Genomic DNA, 22,153 nt, shown 5'->3' on the forward strand with positions numbered 1-22,153 from the left:
GCTAAATCTTTTTAAAATAGCTTTAAATTTTTATGTGAGTTTGTGTCCAGTTCTTGTTTTATAGCCAGAGATTTGAGTGTCAGAATTTCAGCTGTAATTCAAAATAATTTAATTTTGTCAATTCTATTTTATGGTGTTTTATCAATTAGAGCAGAGGTCAGCAAATCTAGCCCACCCGGCAAATCTGGCTTGTTACCTATTTTGTGAATGAAGGGTTTTTGTTTTTGTTTTTGTTTTGTTTTTGGTTAAAATACTTGGCTATTCTCATTCATTTCTGTACTGTTTCTTGGTATCTTGGTATTATAATGGCAGAGTAGTTACAACAGACCTTGTGGCCTAGGAAGCCTAAACTTTATCCTGTCACCCTTTTGAGAAAAAAGTTTGCTGACCTCTGCCTTAGGCCATAACATTCTGTATTAATGGAGTCTGACATACTTTAACACATACAGTAACTTTATTTGGATTATACTTGGCTGTAGAGTGATTTAAACTGTAGCTTCTCATTTTTAATTGTATAAAATAGATGGAATAAGTTTAAGCTTGGATTATATTAGGGGAAAAGTTGACTTACGAGTTTTTAAAAGTAAATATCAAAGTGTTACAAGTGGTGATTGTAAAAAGAGTATCAGAGTTGAAGAGACCTATTCATCATCTAATGCAGGGGATTTCAGCTCTCATTGGACTTCAGAGTCACTTGGGGAAGTTTATGGTACCTGGGTCCCACTCCCAAAGATACCATTTCATTAGGTTGGGAGTTGGGAGTCAGCCTTTGGTATTTTAAAAGGGTCACAGCTTATTCTAAGTGCAGCCAGGGTTGGGGATCACTGATCTTATCCTACCAACTCATTTTGTAAATGAGGCAAGTAGGGATCTAAGAGGTGGTGACTTACTGAAGGACACAGAGCTGTACTAGAATGATCTCTTTCCTAGATTACTCACTTACTAAAAATGAAATCCCATAGGATTTCCATTTCTTGCAGTTTCTCGTGTTCTTCATGAAAGGCTATTTTATTTTGCTGTGGGAGAGACTGTAGACGAATAGAAGCATTGTCACAATGTAATCAAAAGACAAGTAGACTGCTGATGAAATGACATCTCAGCCTTCTCCTGAGCAAACAAAGGATTTACTTACTTTCAGATTGTTTAAAAAACACAACAGGTGGGATTTCAGGTGGCAACAACAAAGGCAGGAATTGATTTTAGTTCAGTTTTAGATGCTACCATAGCAGGAATGCCTTAGGTACTTGGTTTACTTACAACTAAGCTTGTTCTTAATACTTTTAATTAGGATCTCAGTCTGAGTAGAATTTAGTTCTTTTCAAATTATTATCTTTGTATTTCTGATCTCATTAGTCCTATTAACTTGAATTTCATTGAGAGATATGGAAATAGTCAACTAAATACTCTGCTTGGAAACTAAGTGGTGGTAACATTTGATACTGTTTGCCAGTTTCCCTCTGTGACCTTTTCCAGTTTTGTTCATGGACTATGTCATAAAGGTTTCTTTCATGAGTAAATTTTGAACCCAGGTTCAAGGTGAGTTCAGAATATACTCAAATTCATTCAATCCTTTTTTTTTTTAAATGCAGGGTTGTACATATTTTAATAATTTTCTTATGTATCTGGTATTTAATGCTGACAGGATTCCAGTCAATGGAGAGGTTTCATTGCAAGTAGCTGCAGGTGTGTTTCATGGTAGAGATAAAAGTTTTCAGTGAAGCAGACTTGTTTTTAAAAATTACATCCTAGTAATTGATGATTATGGCTAATGAGTGTGTGGGGCAGTAATGGTAATGCATTTGTGTGTGTTACACTAAGTCCAAAGTTTGAGTTTTTAAAAAGCATCACATTTAAAATCTCAAAGAAATATTCAAGGACTGAAAGTACTTGTATTTCTTAAATGGCTTAGATTTTTAACAAGTGAATAAACTTTTAGGCATCTCAATTAAGATGCATTTGTAGTATTTCTTTTAAAAATACTCATTCTCTACAATGTGTTCGTATTTGATACTGTTGTTAAATAGGTCTCCCTCAAAACCTTAATGACTGTATTTTTTGTATTATTCGTCTTCCCAGAAAGTATAATTCCTTCATTTATCATTTGAGCACCTATTTTATCTAGACATGCTAGCACATGAATTTGCTCTCTGGGATTACATAGTCTTGAAACAGTTGTAATGACAATATATATAGTAGTTTCAAATGCCTCTTTGAAAAGTACTTGGTCTTGAAATAATATATGATGGAGCTACCACTCTGTTTCTGTACATTTTTGGTCCATGACAGTAAACTAATTCTGGAAAACTTTCATCAAAAGAGAAATAAGATTTGTTGTGTTATTTTACCTTTTCAGCCAGTTATAGTCAACAGACTGGACCCCAGCAGCCTCAGCAGTTCCAGGGATATGGCCAACAACCAACTTCTCAGGCGCCAGCTCCTGCCTTTTCTGGTCAGCCTCAACAACTGCCTGCTCAACCGCCACAGCAGTACCAGGCGAGCAGTTATCCTCCACAAACGTACACTACCCCAACGTCTCAGCCTACCAATTACACTGTGGCTCCTGCCTGTCAACCTGGAATGGCTCCAAGCCAACCTGGGGCCTATCAACCAAGACCAGGCTTTACTTCACCCCCTGGAGGTACCGTTGCCCCTCCTACAAGTGGGCCCAACCCTTATGTACGTTCTCGTCCTCCCTTTGGTCAGAGCTATGTCCAGCCTGGACCTGGTTATCGATAAGGAGGCTCAGCTACACTGATGAATGTAGCTGATTGCTATCCCAAAAGACTCCAATACTATTTTATTTTAATTTGTATTGAAGTTCAGAAATTTAAAAAAGCAGAGCATTTTTTATAATTGTCGCTGTTAATTGAAGTATAAATTGCTGGAATATAAAACAAGACCAAAATGAAAGTTTTTTCCTTCCCTGCTTAAAAAATGTAGCAGCTTCCTAGTTATTTTGGAACACTATTCTTACATGTGTGTAAAGTGATTGACCTTCTAGCTTCTCTTGTCCAGAGGATATTAAAATGCTGGGTTGAGATGTAGCCATCTTACTTGGCTTTTTACTAATAACTTGATGTACTTAAAGGTAGAGCCCTTTGAAAAGACAATTAGATATTATGTATAAATGTAACATTGATAGGTTAATAAAGATGATTGAATCCATTAGTTGTCTTGTCATTTGTTTAAAAAATATTTTCCAGAATTGTTTTAAAATGAAGTATAAAAATTTCCCTTCTGAGAGTACTATTTAGTGTCCTCTCTGAAAGGTACTGCAATGATCTGTTTAAAAAACTTTTTGAACACAATAGGCTATTAAAGTTATATGAGAAGGTTAGTAGATCCTGAAAATTTATTTTCCTTTAGATACTAATGAATCATTCAGAAATTAAAAAAAAACTACATCTTTTTATTGCAGAGTTTATACTTGTTTGAAAAATACAAAATGCAGCACATTGGAAGGTATAAGCAAAGGGAGAAGTTCTTAAGGAGTGAGGGCAACAATGCACCATCCCTATCCTCTCCCCAGGTGAAGGAAAGCAATACAATTTTTTAATGAACATGACTCTGATTTTCCTTACAGCTTGAGTTAAACAATTACAAACACACCCCCGATACATTCATTCGTAGAAGTCTTACAAAGTAAGTATCTTGGTAAGGATCTCATCATACATTTTGTGTGTGTGTGTGCTCAGACTTCACATTCAGCCTCAGTAGAATCATACGAACAGCTGTGCAGAGGGATAGTTTAACAAAGTATATTCAGACATAATTACATATTTACGGGTAGAGAACACAGCGTATCTTTAGAAACTACACCAAATTTCAGAGGAAATGTGATTTAAAAAATTAGTAATTCGCAGATATTTTAGAGAAGTATATATTAGTAATGCATGTGTAACTATTTAAACTCCTTCAGAAAAGCTATTTAGCTGTTAAAAAATTTGAAATTTAAATAAACATGAATAGTAAGACTTTTTTTCCCTTTTATATGTATAGGCTGAAGATAATTTGATCCAATAAGTTAAATGATGTAGAGATTTATGGAATTAACTCACAAAAAGGAAGTGTACACATCAGTAAGATTTTTATGTTTTTGCTGTTAATTCTGTTATAAAAGTATTTCAAAACATTATTACAACAGTGTGATAAATAATATACAAATGATCTCTTAAAATACCATGAACAGGGAGCCAGCTTCCCCAAAAAATGTTATTCTGTTAACATCAATATTTTGCTTTCTTAAAATGACTTTGTAAAACCTGATAAATATTCTTAGCAATCTTTTCTAACAATAAACATCTAATATTGCTATCAATTAGATTGTAGACTTTTATACATAGTAAACAAAATAGCTTTGAATGAACATCACAAAAACTGTAGTGTTCCGATGATTGTTTTTTGCCATGATGAACCAGAAGGAATTTTTGATCATCATTGCAGCATCTACCATTTCCCAGGAATTGTAGTCCCACATTCATACCACTGGACATAGTTGATTTGAGTGTGACCACCTATCTCTCCAAATTGGACAGGCTCTTGGCGAACTGCTCTAAAATAACCTGAGAGAGAAGAAACAAAATTTGAACAGCCAAAGTATATTTTTGCCCTCACATCTCATACATGGAAGGATGTTAACTGATAGTAACTCTAGGTGAAGCCAGAGAACTTAGAAAACTGCTAGCAGCAGAAGTCCCGGGGCTCCTTCCTGAGGTAGTTTGACTGAAGTCATGGGATGTGAAAAGTTGTTGGCTGACCTTTGCCTTAGCAAGTCAGGAGTGCGAGGGCTGGTAGTGTCTGCCAGTAGTTTAAAGCAGCAACCAGTACATTCACAGATCTTAAAAAAAGGTGACTTAAGTGCCAATGAAAAAATTTGTTACTGGAAAGTCTAAAGAACTCCCTAGTTACTTCTGAGTAATACGTACACTCTTCAGACAGTTATTAAGTGCATTTTCAGTCCTTGAGGCCTCATTTTGCAGCATAGTACTAATGTGTCTTTAGCAAGTCACAGGGATTACTCATTTTCCAGAATTATTCTAATGATATCTGTACAATTACTTATTAAAAAAAATTGAGTTAAAAGTAATGCAGTATGCTCAGTAATGCAAAAATAATTTAAATGTGATATTTTATAACTCTCTGCAAATTCAGATGTTCTCCAAGTAGAACTCACTGAACATCTGTGTAATTTCCCTCAGCTCTGTTTGAGTTGAGTAACTTACAGATAGGCTCCAATTAGCTAGAAACAAATGAAGACTTTAGTTTATGCAGTTCTTTATAAAGCAGTTTTCCTCAGCTTAATTTATTTTTCCTTCTGTGTTAATCTGTGAAGGCCTTTTGCTTACGAGGAGGATCAGTAACCATACCTTCTTTGGTGGGTAACTGGTCAGAAGTGAGCTGCTGGCCTGTGCGCCCATCTAAAAATGAATCCACAAACTGGCAGTGGTCTTCTCCGTGGCCCCTCTGATCACCAATGTTATAAAACTTTCCTGAGGGAACCAGAAACGAAAAGGACAATAAAATGCCGCATTCTGTGACATGTGACAGTTCTGAATCAAATTCTCACAGAATTATCTTTCTTGTTCTTGCGTGTTTGTTTTTTCTCCAAATCCACCTAGTTGAAGTCACCAGTGTGTTTTTTGACTGAACCGTGGAATAGTCTCCCAACTGCTGTCCCTGATTTCACTCTTGCTTATCTATGGTCTTTATCCCCTCCACTTCTCAGAAGTTAGTCATTTTTAAAGAATGCAAGTAGAGGGCTGGTGTTGGGGTGTAGCTAGTAACGTTGCCGCTTGTGATGATATGTGCAAGTTGTTCATATCCCAGCCGCTCCACTTCCTATTCAGCTCCTGCTAATGGCCTGGGAAAGACAGCAGAAGATGGCCTAAGTTCTTGGGCCCCTGCCACCCACGTGGGAAACCCAGAAGAAGCTCCTGGTTTCGGCCAGTCCCAGCCCTGGACATTGTGGCCATTTGAGGAGTGAGCCAGCAGATGGAAGCTCGCTCATGCATTCTAATTCTTTCAAATTAATAAATCTTTAAAAATAAATAAAAATGCAAGTCAGGTAATACTTTTTTTTTTTTTGACAGAGTGGATAGACAGAGAGAAAGATCTTCACCCTCCAATGGTCACTGCAACCGGCGCACTGCGCTGATCTGAAGGCAGGAGCCAGGTACTTCTGGTCTCCCATGCGGGTGCAGGGCCCAAGCACTTGGGCCATCCTCCACTGCACTCCCGGGCCATAGCAGAGAGCTGGACTAGAAGAGGGGCAACCGGGACAGAATCCAGCGCCCCGACCAGGACTAGAACCCAGTGTGCCGGTGCTGCAGGCGGAGGATTAGCCTATTGAGCTGTGGCGCCGGCCCTGTAAGAAATTCTTGTTCATTTACAGGTAAATACATTTGTCTCTCCCTGCTAAGAAGGTAAGGAGAGGTAAGCCATGAAAGCACGAAGGTGTCTGGTGTGATTCTCTGGCCCTAACACACCACTTCTGGCACCAAGCAGATAGACAATATCTGCTGAATGACATCAAATATCTACCTTTCTTTTTGGGCCCAGGCATATATATTTGTTAAATTTTTTATTGTATGAATATAGGATATTACAACCTTATCGGCTGTGGAGCCAGGAGTTAAAACCCTTCTGGCATCTTATAGCTGTCCTAATCCTTGCATGATTATTATTGTTAGATTCATATTATCAGTAGGCTTTTTTTTTTTTTTTTATTTTTTTATTTTTTTGACAGGCAGAGTGGACAGTGAGAGACAGAGAGAAAGGTCTTCCTTTGCCGTTGGTTCACCCTCCAATGGCCGCCGCTGCAGCCGGCGCACCGCGCTGATCCGATGGCAGGAGCCAGGATCCAGGTGCTTTTCCTGGTCTCCCATGGGGTGCAGGGCCCAAGCACCTGGGCCATCCTCCACTGCACTCCCTGGCCATAGCAGAGAGCTGGCCTGGAAGAGGGGCAACCGGGACAGAATCCGGCGCCCCGACCGGGACTAGAACCCGGTGTGCCGGCGCCGCAAGGTGGAGGATTAGCCTATTGAGCCACGGCGCCGGCCTATCAGTAGGCTTTTCTTGGGTGACAAAATTGAACTTGAATGTCGTGGTGCCTCTGTACTTAATTTTGCCATGAAATTTGCTGCAAATTTCATTTCTGTTACTTGCTTTCTAATAACATGTCTTAAAACATCGTTTCTAGGACAGTACCAATTTCAGTAAAGTCTTGCTGAGAGGAAAATTTGTGTTTACATTACCCTTGGTGCTTGGAAGTTTCTAAGAAAAGGTCAAGTTATAGATTATTATAAAACATTCCCTGAAGATAAAGGCTCAAAGCAAACCTGGTAAACCCTACTTACCTGTGAGGGAGTCGCTCAGGTAAATCTTGTATCTGAGAGAGTTGCACAACTGCACTCCTACAAATTTTTTATACCACGTCCTTTTGACATACTGTTTGCCTTTACATTCTGAGTAAGAGTCTGAATTAAAGGGCCTTTCAGTCCAGATTGCATCTCTTCCTGCTGCATGAGGAAAACATAGTTGAGTATCTGACTCAGAAGTACTAAAGAGCTGTTCTAAAAACTTTTTAAAAAAATTTGCAAAATTGTCAACTTGCTGACACCTACTTTTTTCCAATACTATATATGGGAACCAAAAATATTATGAAGTTTTAAATAAGTAAACTGCAAAATCAGTTTTGTCCATATGAGGTAGATCTCAGGGCATGTGGAAAGCCTTTGCAGTGCTAGATGTGGACAGTGCCCTTTAGAAACAAACTTAGGTTTCTTTTTTATAAGTATATTAGAAAATTTCAACAGCTGATTTAATGTGACTTACTACTAACAGTAAAAGTGAAGATGCTATATCTTGATTTAATCATGAAACGATTTGAGATGGCTTAGTGCATGAGTAAAAGTAAACTTCAAATTACCCATCTTATTCAAGAACAAGCTAGCTCTCAGTGTGTTAAACATTCGTGTCTGACAGAGGATGAAAGGGAGAGAACAGTGCAATCGTGATTCAAATTCCACCATGCCTGCTTAATGGCATCTGTTTAGAAAATCATCTAGTTGTGTTCCCATTTAGGCAGCTACTTACCAGAAACTGGCTCGCTTACTCTTGGGTCGGCTGTGGAGAAATAAGCAAACAACAGAAGTCAGACATTACGAGGTAAAATCTCAACATTCCAGTGGTGTGGTGGTTAAGATGAATGCATTCAGCTGTTAAGAAATCTTACTTGTAAAATAGTACACTTTTGCTAAAGACTGAGTTTGGAATTGTTTTTGGAAATTGTTCTTGATTGAATAGTCTTCCAGATACTCAGCTGTAACTGCTTCCTAGGTTTTGAGTAGTTAGGAGCCTTGGTTGCTGTTCTGCTTTTACTTCAAATTCAAAAGCGTCCTCTTGAAGTTTCATACAAAAACTACCCATGGTCAGATTACCAAGATGCCTTGAACTCCAGTTATTATATAAAGGTTAAGCAAATAATAATGCTCTGTGTACACATGTACAGGGTTTGAGAGGTCTACCTAGAACATTTTATAACTGCTTATAAAAGCAATCGTATCAGTTTCCTTTTTGGGTGTCCTCTGATGCTGACTTCTATTCAAGGCATACAAGAACAATCATACATTTTTTTAGTACAGATTATGATTTTTTTTAACTGTCCTTTTTTCCGACAGCAAGAAAAGTGAGGAAAAGTGTAAGTGGTATTTTTGAGGGTGTGTTCATCTATGGAGGACTATTTAGAAATTCAAAAACTATTGAGCATTTAGCTAGGTTTCTAACAAGCTCTGATGTGGCCCTCTGCCTCCCTGTTGGGAATTCCTGTGATGAGATTACCTGATTCAGTACTGAATGCCACTGTGTTGCTGGCAGGGCCTTCACCAAGCGGGTTTTTGGGTTTCACCTGGAACTCATAGCTGTTTGGGGGAAATTAAAAAATAATTATATTCTTGGGTAGGAAGCAACAATCCCCCTGATTCTGTTTTGAAATTATGATGACAGTGAATGGTAATATTTGTTCTAGAAATCTAGTGATGAGAGAAAAATGTTTTGAAACAGCTTGTCTAATGTTTTATCTAATAAATGGATTGATTAAAAAAAAAGGTGGTTGGCTTTTTAAAAACACCAAATTAGCAAAAATAACAATGTTGTTAATGGACAACATAGAAAGGAAAGAGGTATGTGGTGGACCCAAGCTAATTCTAGCAACAAGGAGCATCAAGTCTTCTCCAGATGTCTTTCTTCCCTGAGAAAGAAGTGGAAAGCTTTCTTTTTATTTCCTTTTATTTCAACTCTTGAGTTTAATTATGGAATTAGGACATTTTCCTTAGTGTAGTGTTTGAACTACCTATGTCACAATTATGATAAGAAGACCATGAGGAATGTTTGTCTAAAATGTCGATTTATCCCTACCCTAGCTACTGAACAAACTTCCAAGAGTTAAAGTAGAATTTATAATAAGTTCCCCAGGTGAGTCCTTTGTTCACCAAATTTTGAAAGCTACTAGACTCTTAAGCTATGGGAACAAATACACATGAAGAGTTTTTGCTCTACTTATTTGTTTGCAAGGACTTCATGGTTTTATCTCCTGGAACTTGGGTTTGCTGTGGCTCACAGGAAGCCATAACGTCCAGAAAACGGACATGGTAGTGTTGCCTTGTGAAGAGTATAAGCACGATACTGAGATGTTTTTGTGCCATGATAAGCCAGATTCATATCAGCCAGGCCCTTAGCCTTCTGTTTTTAAAAGATAAAACAAGAAAACCCACATCTTTTGGAATTTAAATAACTTTGGCCCCTGCTGCTCACTAGGCTAATCCTCCGCCTGCGGTGCCGGCACCCCAGGTTCTAGTCCTGGTTGGGGCGCCGATTCTGTCTCGTTTGCTCCTCATCCAATCCAGCACTCTGGTGTGGCCTGGGAGTGCAGTGGAGGATGGCCCAGGTCCTTGGGCCCTGCACCTGCTTGGGAGACCAGGAGGGGGCACCTGGCTCCTGGCTTCGGATCGGTGCAGCGCGCTGGCCGTAGCAGCCATTTTGGGGTAAACCAACGGAAAAGAAAGGCCTTTCTCTCTCACTAACTTTGTCCAAAAAAGAAAAAAAAAATAAAACAAGAAAACCCGCATCTTTTGGAATTTAAATAACTGATTCTGTTAAGATTTATTCATAAGGTTAGTGGACAGGGTTTGACATATTTTTGCATAAAATGTGTAAGCAGACCAGATCCTTTTAAGAAACCCAAGCAGTAAAACAGTTTGGCATTTGCACGAACTTCAAAGTGACTTTCAGCAGCAGATTTACCTGCAAACTAAATTTAAAACCAACCTTAGCCAGCTGATAGGATTGTGAAAGTCCTGGATTTATACAGGGCTTTTGGCAGAGACTCCATCTTTGAGAACATTGTAAGTAAGAAGGAAGAACACACAAAGGATAGGTATTTTATCAGAAAGTAAAAAGCAGAGGATAACAGTTTGGTACAGATGGTACTAAGTCAAGGATGAAAAAAGTGGACTTCCTGGAGCTCAGAGAGCCAGTTTCTTGATCATGGAGGCCTTGCATTAAACTGCTGGAATCTAATAACACGATTCTAGTGTTAATGGCAACCACTTTGAGTGTTAGCTGGGTATCAGGTACATTATTCAACATACATAAGTAAATAACAACACGCACAAAACTCCTTAAAGTAATATTCTGATTTTCTGTTGAGAACAATGAGGTTTATAAACATTGTAGAATTTACTGTTTTTCCAAACTTCCAAAGTGGGATAGGTGGTATAAAACTTGCCCTTCCTTATAGAGTTTCTAATGAGAATTCAAATGACAAAAGGTGCCACTGTTACTTGCAATAAGAGAAGAAAGATATAAAAACACATCGCTTATTTAAATAAATAACACACACATGGATGTTTCCAATGGTTCCTGAGATTAAATTCTTGCTAAGCGGCCTAACAACAAGACCAGCAAAAAAAAAACAAAAAACAAAAAACAAAACAAAACAAAACAAAACACAAAAAATTGTAGTGAGCCTAAAGTGGAAAAACAAAAGAAATCCAAGGCATCTGGACTGTGACTCAAATGGGAGTGCATTCCACATCCATTTTTGCCAAAAGCCCTGTGCTTTGGCCAAGTCTGATTGTTGGAATTATATCCTTGTCTATTTTGAAGTTATTTACAGTTAAGCTCTGTTTGTAGCAAGGCCACAGATATTCATAAGCTACTTATTTCTGTTTTTTGCCAACATTTTATGACACTTGACAAGTTTTTCGAAACTCAAAAAGATAAAACAAGTTTAATTAACATGAAAACTGAAAGATACTTCGGGGCGTGGTCTGATTAAGTCCTAAGTTAACAAAAAATAGTTGTGGCAAAGTCTTTCCCAAGAAGCACACTCTGTCACAAAGTGACACTATAGGCTAAAAGTAATTTCTAAAATACTGACTGTACATAAGAAATGAGTATAGGATGCTCTCTTTAGAGTTCAGAAAACAATGTTACTTGAAATAAAAAATACAATGCTGTAGGTAGAAATTTTGGAAGGTAAAGTTGAAGACATTTTCCAAATAGTGGATCAAAAACTCAGGAAAAACAAAGGAATTAAGAGTGGAGATTGTTCTAGAGAATATAGGACCCAATTAGTCGGAAATTGAGAACAGAGAAGGGAGAAAAGAAAGCAGAAAATTATCCAAGAAAATTCCCAGAACTCAATGAGTTTTGAGAGATAGAATTCTTCTATGTCCAGCAAAATGAAAAAAAGACAACTAAAGTCACAAGCTACAAAGTTTCAGAGTACAGGAGCCTGTACTGTGGCACAGTGGGCTAAGCCCACGATCCCATATCAAAGTGCAAGTTTGAGTTCCAGCTGTTCTGATCTAGCTTCATGCTAATGTGCCTATGAAGGCAGTGAAGGATGGCTCAAGTACTTGGGCCTCTGTCTCCCATGTGGAAGACCCCAGGATGGTGTTCTTGGCTCCCGGTTTTGGCCCAGACCTGGCTGTTGTGACCTTTTGGGGAGTGAACCAGTGGATGGAAGATTTCCATCTCTCTGTCTCTATCTGCTTGTCTTTGGCACTTTGCCTTCCAAGTAAGTAAATTATTTAAAAAGATTTCAGGGGCAGGCATTGTGACACAGTGGGTTAAACCACTTCCTGCAATGCCGGCATCCCATATGGCTGCTGGTTCCAATCTGCTCCACTTCCAATCCAGCTCCCTGCTAACGTATCTGGCAAGGTAGTGGAAGATAGCTGAAGTATTTGGAGTTCCAGGCTATTTTTGGTCTGGCCCAGGCCTGAATGTTGTAGCCATTTGGGGAGTGAACCAGTAGATGAAAGATATTTCTTTCTCTCCCTCTGTAACTGCCTTTCAAATAGATATGTTTTTAAGATTTTATTTGAGAGTTGGGAGTGGGGAGAGAAAGTTCTTCCATCCGCTGGTTCACTCCCTACATGGCCAGAGCTGAGCCAATCCAAAGCCAGGAGACAGGAGCTTCTAGGTCTGCCACGCAGGGGCCCAAGCACTTGGGCTATCTTCTAGGGCTTTCCCAGGCCATAGCAGAGAACTAGATTGGAAGAGAAGCCAGGACACAAACCGTGGCACAGGTGGAGGCTTAGCTTACTATGCCACAGTGCTGGCCCCTCACACTATATATATACTATATATAGTATAGATATATATAAAGATTTTAGAGTACTGGGAAGTAAAGATGAAGTCCTAAGAACTGAGCAAATAGATTCTATTCAAAGGATTCAGAATCAGAATGACATTGACTTCTGGACAGCAGCACTGGAAGTTAGGGAATAATGGGATGATATCATCAAAAGTCTACATTTTATCCTGTTATCTACATGCAGCTAAACAATAGTGTCAAAGTAAAACAGACATCGTAAAACATGCAAGGACTCAATAATGCCATCTGTCATAAAGCTTTTTCTCAAGAAATGCCACAAAGTGACGTAGAAAACAGAATTAAAAGACATGAGAGACAAAACCTAAGGGATTCAACACAGAGACAAAAGGTGTGGGATTCCAGAAGAGTTTCTTTTTGCCAAAAAATAAACAAACAAACATAAGGGATGACTGGTGATTTTTAGAAGTGATCAATTTAGAAGTCTGGATTTAATTAACAAATAATACAAAATGCCTCTGGAAGAGGGAATTTAGGAATAAGGAAGAAACTGCCTATATAGTATAAGTATTTGCATTTCAAGATCTTGTACACATTTATGATAAAGTTGAAAATTAAAAAAACATTTGTAAGACCTACTGTATCTATCTATACATGGAATGTTGTTCAGGTGACAACTGCAGTCAAACATTTGGAACCCATGGGTGACAAGCCACTTAAGTTAACACTTCACACAAGAATGCCATGCCTCATGCTACCTTGGTAGATGTGTATCCCCCCAAAAAACAATCCTGTACTTCTTTAACAGGATAGAGCATAATCCAGCATTTAGAATGACAGATGAGTTCTCTACTCAACTAATATAGAGATTTTAAGGTAAAGTATTTAACTTCTCTGAGCCTTGATTTCCTCATAACAAATGAGGATAATAATACAATTTATGAGGACGTTTTAAAAAAAAATCTATTTGAAAGAAATACAGAGGCCGGCGCCGCAGCTCACTAGGCTAATCTGCGGCGCCAGCACTCTGGGTTCTAGTCCCGGTCGGGGCACCGGATTCTGTCCCGGTTGCTCCTCTTCCAGTCCAGCTCTCTGCTGTGGCCCGGGAAGGCAGTGAAAGATGGCCCAAGTGCTTGGGCCCTGCACCCGCATGGGAGACCAGGAGGAAGCAGCTGGCTCCTGGCTTCGGATCGGCACAGCGCCATTTGAGGGGTGAACCAACGGAAGGAAAACCTTTCTCTCTCTCTCTCACTGTCTAACTCTGCCTGTCCAAGAAAAAAAAAAAAAAAGAGAGAGAGAAGGAGGGGGAGGGAAGGAGGACGGGGGAAGAGGGAGAGGGAAAGCGTGAGAGAGATTTTCCATTTGCTAGTTCACTACTCAAGTGGCCGCAACAGCCAGGGCTGAGTCAGGCCAAAGCCAGGAGCTTCTTCCGGGTCTCACATGTGGGTTCAGGGGCCCAGGTACTTAGTCCATCTTTTGCTGCTTTTCCAGATGCATTAGCAAGTAGATGAGTCCCAAGCAGAACAGCCAGGACTTGAACCAGCGCCCATATGGGATGCAGGCACTGTAGGCACAGGCTTAACCTTCTATGCCACAGTGCTGGTCCCATGAGAATACTCTTAATTATAACCTCACAAGGGTATAAAACTGAGGTTTTTATAAGCAATAAATGAGTTAATTCATGTGTAAACCAAGTGTTTGACATACAAATGATTATAAATATTTTCTAGTACTTTTATATAAGTACTTCAAAGAGTTCATGGAAGAATGGAAATAATTTTGCATTTATTTTGGTGTAAGGCCCTTTAATCCATGCATAGTTTTTTCATAATATGCATTTCCAGGAACTTTTTTGAAGGCACTTCATAGATATATATTTTTTTAAAGAGGTTTCTGTTAGGGAATTTGACAGACAGTGCTGAAGAATTCTCGAGGTACATTTCTTCAGTGCTCACATACTTGCTTCATGGTTGTTATAAGGATATAGCCAGTGGGTTATTGGGAAAATTAAAATTTAGCAGATAAATCTTTATGCCCACTATCAAAGTAGCTTCATAAACTAAGCAAATAAAAGTTCTATAGGATTTTGTTGAGTGCAGAAAACTAAAGCATTATGCTGGAGGAGAGGGTAGAAGGTAGAGTTTGAGAAAAACTGTGAAAATTAGCATAAGAATTCAAACATACATCAACTAATTTAAAAGTGGAAAACTAGGGTTTCAGAAAGCCACCTGTGGCTCATGAGTCAAATGGTCAGGAAATGGAACCCTCAATCTGCAGAGTAACATCTCGAGGGATCTCTTCAGTGTTGGGAGAGGTGGTAACAGCTTCATGAGTAACCTTGGAGTCTGGCTAGGGAAGACCCTTTTGTTGCTGCCTATAAACTTTTCCCTTTATTCCTAAAATACAGAGCCAAATTTTAGTTTTCATTATTTGATCAGCTTTTTAGTTATATATTCCTTACTGGTTTATGAAATTGGTTTTACTATCAAAGGCCCCATAAATGGGGCCAGCGTTCTAGTGTAGTAGGTTAAGCCGTTGCCTGTGATGCCAGTATTCCATATGAATGCTGGTTCCAGTCCTGGCTGCTCCACTTCTGATCCAGCTCCCTGCTAATGCGCCTGGGAAAGCAGATCTTCACCCGTGTGGAAGACCTAGATGAAGCTCGTGGCTTCACTTTGGCCCAGCCTTGACTGTTGTGGCCATTTAGGGCGTGAAGCCATGGATGGAAGATCTCTGTCTCTCCCTCTCTACAACTCTGCCTTTATTTCAAATAAATAAACCTTTTAAAAAAAAAAAGCCTCATAAACCTCAAGCTGCTTTTTATGAAGGGCTGCCCTGTAGTTGTTTGTTGGTTTGAGTTGTTTGGCTTGCTGAGTTTGCCCCTAGTGTGGTCTTGAATGAAATACTTGAGCCTCATACAGGCGGTTTCAGTCGGAGTGAGAGAAATGGAAAAGCAAAGCAAGAAAAAAAGAGTAAGGTGCCCTGGGAAAATGAAAGGAAATGGAACCAATCAGTTGGAATGCGTGCATCTGCAGGGACATCTCAGGAGTCAGGCATTTCTGGATGCCTGGTACATGCACTCACTGTGCAGGCCTGGGAGTGCAGATGGGAGCAAGGGGACAAAGTAGTGGCCAGCTCCAGGCCAAGCCGCACCTGAAGCAGGGACAGAGGGAAGAATGGCAGGCAATGAGCTGGATGAGCTGCCTGCTGTGCCCCAGGGGATGCTTCTTGTGTTGCCCATTTCTGTGGGGGACACAGAAATTCAATTAGGGCTGTACTTCAAACTGTAGGCCTGCTGTAGTGTTCTTCCATCCCTTCCTTAGATACCAAGGAATTCAAAGAAAGTAATAAAAATTATACGGTGATGTGAGAGGAAGAACTGTTCTCTTTATAGACTAGTGGAACTCCATGTTCTTATAGAGTGGTCGCTTTCTTCAATGAACAGTTGCTAAACTGAGACATCAATTTCTTTCTTAACAAGGAAGGAATTGGTCTTCTGTTACCCACAGCTTGAATAAAACTAAATAAAATGCCTCATGCTTTGGCAGCCTATGTTACTCCTTTCTACAAAGCCCATGAAGAGAGACATTACAAAGTTAACGCAGACCCTGCGGAGACCTGATCTTACAGAAAGCACTCTGAAAAGGATGGAATGGCTATTCCACATGCTGGCTTCATCCAGCCCGATTTACAGCTCATAAGCAGTTGCTGCCTCTATTCCAGCTAACCTCAGTGCCAGCACTTTATTAAATCAAATAACATAAATAATAATCTCAAACTGCCATTGCTGCCAGCTATAGGACACGGGTAGGAAGACGTGTTCTCCAAACTCCTCCCAAGCCACAGAGGTCAATAAAAGTACTTGAGCAGATTAAGTGAATTTGATTTATCTTAATTACCAGAGTACATTTTCCAAAGGAAATTGCTGGCCCACATGTTAAGTCTGGCACATGCAGTGGATTTTTCAATTTGTCAGTAAAGTGAAGAGGGAAGCAGGCTCATTGGAACTTTTTTAGTGTGCAATGATTGTATCTGTCCATACTGCAACTAATCAGGAAGAAGTGGGCCCATCAAGGGATTATCAAAATTTGTGCTAAAAACAATCTGGAAGCAGACTTCAGGGATCTGGGTTTTAGTTTTATCTTCAGTTCTAGTTCTCTCATTGACTTCATGCATGGCTTGGGTCATTGTATTATTTTATCTTTTTAGAGCCGGAAGAGACTTAAGAGACCCGCTAATCCTCACTTCCTGTTCCCATAGGCAGTGGTGTAAGACTTACTAAAACATGCTTCAGCAATCCTTTTCACGGAGCTAGGAATAATCATAGTAATTTTTGCAGACAGAGCGGTTTGCTCCAGCTAGGAAAAGGTTTTCTTAGTTTCTTTCCTTTTAGCTCAGTAAGAACCAACACTGCCTAAAGAGATAGAGAACTGATGTTCTTGGGTAATCCTAGAACAGGAAAGGTTTTGTGGGGGAATCAATGGGAGACAAGTATTGTGGAGTGGGCTAGTGGATACTGATTCAGCTGGATGCTAGCATCCCTACATTGTATTTGGTGTGAGAGGGACCCTCCAAAGAAAAAGACACAATTTACTTGAGTTAACACATCTCTTTTGTATCACTTGACTAACGGCTATGGTTCCCCCACAATGATCTGCCTTCTCTGTTCACACATATGACCACAGCCTCCTGCAGTAGCAGGAGCCACAGGCCTGGGCTGGGGAGGGCACCCGTGTGCCACTTTGGAGCTGTACACAGGTACCCCAGGGCAGCCGTGCAGCTCTGCTCTGTTTAGACAGGGACATCAAATGCCAGGTGCAGAACCAAGCTCCCATCAGCGGGATGGTCCCTTACTACGGGAGGCTTTTGAGCTTCTGCAGAGTAGATAAACCCTTGCTAAGGTACACAAATGGGCAGAAGGTTGGCATTCACTGTGAGAAGGAAAAGGAGGGCATATTTTTTGTTTCTGGTTACTGTGAGACCATTTAGAATTTCACAAGGAAATCACCATTGATCCATAATCTTCCTTGGTTCTCCTGAGTGAAAAGATCCAACCTCAAGCTGTACTCCACCCATGCAGGTATGTAAAGAGTGGACAGTAATTATCGTCTGTTTTTAGACCTCATGTTTTTTAGTCAGAAAAAGTGACGGAAAATGTTCCTTCAAGAAATTATTTCCATGACTCCTCTAGCACTGGAAAAGAGTTAAAATTCTTTTAGAAGTCATTATCTTCCAATTATTCAGTAGAGAATTCCAGATCCTTATGGGGGGATTTTAAGTGCTATAACTCAAAATTTGCCTGCTTTAGAAATTCAATTTTGCTATATATTTTGTTCAAAGTTTCCTCCAAGCATTAGACTAGGACTAAGAGCTCTTCTTTGTCGCTAATAAAAAACACCTGGTGCTGCATCCTGTGCAGGCTTCCTCTCTATTCCAGCCTCAGTATTCCATGCGGCACTCGTCCTCCTTCTGAATCCTGGGCCTTGGTGTGAGCCCTACGTTTGGTCTGCTCTTTTAGGATCTTCGCACTCATGAGTGTTAGTTGTCATTGTGTAGGTACTTCTAGGCTTCAGAAATCTCAAATTAAGTGAATAATTTACTTTGCTTTATTCTTCCTTAACCCAGTATTTTGTCTAATAGGGACTTCAACACATCATTTTAATATTTCAGCTCAAAACATTTTTGCCCATTCATCTCTGACACGCTTGTTAAGACAGAGGCAGAATGCACGTGCAGCCTCGCTGGGGACTGGGACCTACTGAGCTATGGGACCACCACCAAGTTTCAGAAATTGTAGACTAAACAGTTTTCATCAGAACGTCTTTGTGTACATGTTTTCTATTTTCATCCATTGGAAAATATTTACTTCAAACTATTGATTTAAAATCATGATGCATAAACAGGTTGAGCATTCCTATTCTGAACATCTGAAATTCTTGAGTGCCAACATGAAACCTCTAAAGATTTGGCCTACTGGTTAAGATGTCAGGTTGGGATACCTGCAACCCATATAGGAGTGTCTGGGTTTGAATCCTGGCTTTCCTCTCGATTCAAGCTTCCTGCTAATGCAGACTCTGGGAGGCAGCAAGTGATGGCTTAAGTAGCTGTGTCCCTGCCACTCAGGTGGGAGAGCTGAACTGGGTTCTTGGCTCTCAGCTTGAGCCTGGACAAGTCTCAGCTGTTGCAGGCATTTGGGGAGAGAACCAGTAGATGGAAGCTCACTTTGTCTGCGTGTCTTCCTGCCTCTCAAACAAATAAATTGAAAACATTTTTAAAAAAGAGTTTTAGATTTCAAGGTACTTCATATTTTGGGTGTTTTGGATCAGGGATATTCAGCCAGCAAAGTCTATGCAGATATTCCCAAATCTGAAAAACTCCGCTGGTCCCAACTATTTCGGGCAAAGAATACTCAGTTTCTATATGAAAAATAATGATCTTGATATCCTAATGGATTCCATTCGATCATTCCAAACTCTAAAAACAGCATCAAATGAACTACTTGTAGATACATGGAGAGGTGTCAAATTCATGCCAAGGTTAAAGCCCACTGATGATGGACCCAAGAGGGAAGGACACACCACCTAAAGGAGGAGAAAAAAAGAACCTGTGCTGTCTTTTCAGTCTGAGGCCACTCCAGAAACATTTAGCCCAAGTCCTGAAACCATGCCAACCAGATGCTACAAAGGAACCCCACGACCTGGGACTACAGACAGAAATGGAGCTCAGCCCAAGGATAGTTTATTCTCCCTCACTGACTTCACCAATCTGGTCAGATGCCCACATGGCACTCCTGCAAAGACAGTAACAAAATGCTGCGACATTTATTCTAGCAACTGTTGCTCATTACAATTAGCTCAAGGATGAAAACTGAAAGAGTGCCAGCCCTCGGTCATACCCTTCTGGGTCACCCCATTTCCTGACCTGGCTTACCAGGTCCTCCCTGACCGGGTTTCCACTCTTGGCTTCCTCCTCCTCCAGTCACTTTTTACCATGCACGCTGGGGAAAACAGCCAGTCATTGACTGCACACAACGTGCCGCCTCGGGCTTCAGTGCACTCAGGCGCTGTTCTCTCTGGCATTCCCTTCCCGTCCCCCAGTCGCCGGGCTCCCTTCATCCCTCCCAGCCCTCATGGCTCAACCCAAGCGCCCTTTTCCTGGGCGATCTTGCTCCCTTCTCCAGACTTTGTGGCTGCCACCCATCCTGGGCTCCTGCAGCGCCTTGAGCACACTTCTACCCACGCTCTCCCCACTTTGTGTAGAATGCTGGGCTGGCAGCTGCCTCCCTTCCAGCTGCCAGTGCGGGGGCGGCCACAGCACCAAGCACACCACGGAGCACATCCCTGGCACTTAATAAATCTTATCTGCACAGAAACACAGACCTTTTCAGAGACGAATCGAGCTTAAAATGTTTCTGGAATAACTAGTTTACGTTCTGATGGTGAGCTAATAGGTGCACTGTAAGAGAATTTGAGGACAGCCTGATTCAGAAAAGGAACACAATGAACATCTAGAAATTGGATGTTGTCCAGTGAACATATTGTACAACCCAGATCACTTTTTATTAACTGGAATAAAAAGCAGGAAACTGAAGAGGAAAAACATCCAAGTACAAATTCACCTATTAAAAAGTCCAAATTAGATCACATTTTTCTCTTTCTTTAAAATACATTATAGTATAAGTAGGCTTTCTCTCAATCTTGTTAAGAAAACAGTACCAAGATCATCGTGTGGGCCTTTCCTGAAATATATGCTTATTTTGGCTAATTTCAATCTTATAAGGAAGTTAGTGGTTCCAAAATTTTCCATGTTACAGCTCAAAATAGAGAAACTTAAAGAAAAAAACCCCACACCTTGTGGAAGAAGTGTTATTTTTGCAGTATAGGACTGAAGTTTAAATACAGCACACCATTTTCAGCGAGTTAGATGTTTCTTTTTCCCTAAAAAGATTAGAAAGGAGAGCTTCCCTAGTCAGAGCCAAAACTGACCTCACTATTGATACCCAAGTCCACTCAGTCAGTTGATGACACTGAAAGTCCTAAGTGAAACTTACAAAAAAATACAAAAGAAACCTCCTTTTAGAACTTCTCTCCTACAACTCTAGCAATGTCGAAAGCCCTTATTTTTCCTTAGATAATAAAATAAACTGGTAAAATATTTGAAGGAGGAATCAAAAGACTATACAGCAATATGAATGACCTATTATCAAAGTGGAATAATGGATACTTTGAAAAATCGTTCATTATAACACATTGCTAAAAATACACACCTCTATTGTCGAAACGCTCTTCTCATTTTATCCACAATCAAAACAACAAAGGATTGCTGTGTCTGAGACAAGTCTGCAGCATTTTCATTAACTTTAAAAGCTTTCACTATGGTCCCATGGCTTCCATTTCTTTGCCCTTTGCCCTCCCCTTTCCAGCAGACAGCTGAATGCCCTGGAGCTTCCAATGGGGTTGAGCACGTGCAGGCACCAGCCGCCTCTGCTCCACTGCTTTCCCTCTCTGAGTTTCGGTATTTAGTATCAACACTTAGTGCCGAGTTTTCTGTTGCAGCTGTCCTCTTCAGTCCCCACCAATAATGTGCGTATGTTCAAAATATGAATCCAGAAGTATTTAGTGCCACGTATACAAACACGAAGTAGGCATACCCCTCTTTGAGATAAAGGTGATATAATTTATTTCTTAGATTATGACTTTTTCTCAGGAAGAATTCTGAAATGGCATGGATAGCTTACCTTGTATCTGGTTTCAGATTTTCTACTGTGGAGAAAGTCTGATTTGTAATTTGAACGGACTTGTTCTTCCCACTGATTGATCCATTTTCTCTGGATATTACTTCATATTCTGAAAACAGAAAACAGCCAACAGATACTTGTCTTTATGTCCCAGCTGATTAGTAGCACAAGTAACTGCTCAGATTTTAAAAGTGAGCAAGTGAGATCATAGTTGTGGAGACAATCTGATCTTGTATGAAGGTATTTAAAAGTGTTCATAAAAATGGAATTATAAGACATGTATATTTTGGTGCAAAATGTTTAAATCCAGTTGTTGCTATTGTTGATGTTTTTGTGTGTACCTTTCTATGACTTTTTAAGACCTCTTGTATGCAGCAATTCCAAAAAAAATTGCAGCAAAATGTTGTTTTCCACAAACTTTTTGAAGTACCCTCATACATTAGCAATTTCCAGATGAGTTTAGTAGTCACCAGATGACCAAAGTCCCCAAAGCATTTTGGGAGCTTCTCATTGGCTATTTCTGATGTCCTTGAAATAGAGCAGTGGCAGGTTGGTAGCTGGTGAAGATGGACGGCCTTCCTGCAGTTGCTGTGGGTTCACAGGCCATGATTTTGCTAGGTTGGTGAGACAGTTCGTCACCACTGGGAAGCCGAGTTTGGGGAAAGCACTGGATGGTTAATGGTGCTTGAGAAGAAGCTGTGTTTCCTACCCCATGTTGCTTTACCACAGAGTGGGGAAGAGGCCACTGCAGATGAGGTATTATTACAAAAAAAAGTGAGTTTCAAACATAGTTGCAA

At 40.1% G+C, this 22,153-nt stretch overlaps 2 protein-coding genes across 56 annotated transcripts in view; one reads left to right on the forward strand and one right to left on the reverse strand.

The window, feature by feature from the left end:
- Positions 1-3,165, forward strand: part of TFG (trafficking from ER to golgi regulator) — a 41,425-nt gene extending 38,260 nt beyond the window's left edge. For 4 of the 6 annotated variants that reach the window (XM_051819143.3, XM_070072007.2, XM_008267035.5 and 1 more), the window contains exon 8: positions 2,354-3,165. In XM_051819143.3, coding sequence (XP_051675103.1) covers positions 2,354-2,736 — 383 coding nt within the window. In that variant the 3' untranslated portion in view covers positions 2,737-3,165. Of the gene's footprint in view, positions 1-1,642; positions 1,693-2,353 lie in introns of those variants that run through there. The other 2 variants (XM_089331609.1, XM_051819145.3) reach the window with 1 other exon arrangement.
- Positions 3,166-3,388: 223 nt separating this feature from the next.
- The window catches only part of ABI3BP (ABI family member 3 binding protein), a 295,737-nt gene continuing 276,972 nt past the window's right edge, over positions 3,389-22,153 (reverse strand). For all 50 annotated transcript variants that reach the window (XM_089331596.1, XM_008267027.5, XM_070071996.2 and 47 more), the window contains 6 exons: positions 21,357-21,465; positions 8,839-8,918; positions 8,095-8,124; positions 7,356-7,517; positions 5,367-5,489; positions 3,389-4,562 (listed from right to left, as the gene is read on the reverse strand). In XM_089331596.1, coding sequence (XP_089187722.1) covers positions 4,447-4,562; positions 5,367-5,489; positions 7,356-7,517; positions 8,095-8,124; positions 8,839-8,918; positions 21,357-21,465 — 620 coding nt within the window. In that variant the 3' untranslated portion in view covers positions 3,389-4,446. The remainder of the gene's footprint in view (positions 4,563-5,366; positions 5,490-7,355; positions 7,518-8,094; positions 8,125-8,838; positions 8,919-21,356; positions 21,466-22,153) is intronic.

This window comes from Oryctolagus cuniculus, chromosome 4 (genome assembly GCF_051225735.1).
Source record: "Oryctolagus cuniculus isolate XC-2025 breed Fujian yellow rabbit chromosome 4, ASM5122573v1, whole genome shotgun sequence".
NCBI lineage: Eukaryota > Metazoa > Chordata > Mammalia > Lagomorpha > Leporidae > Oryctolagus > Oryctolagus cuniculus.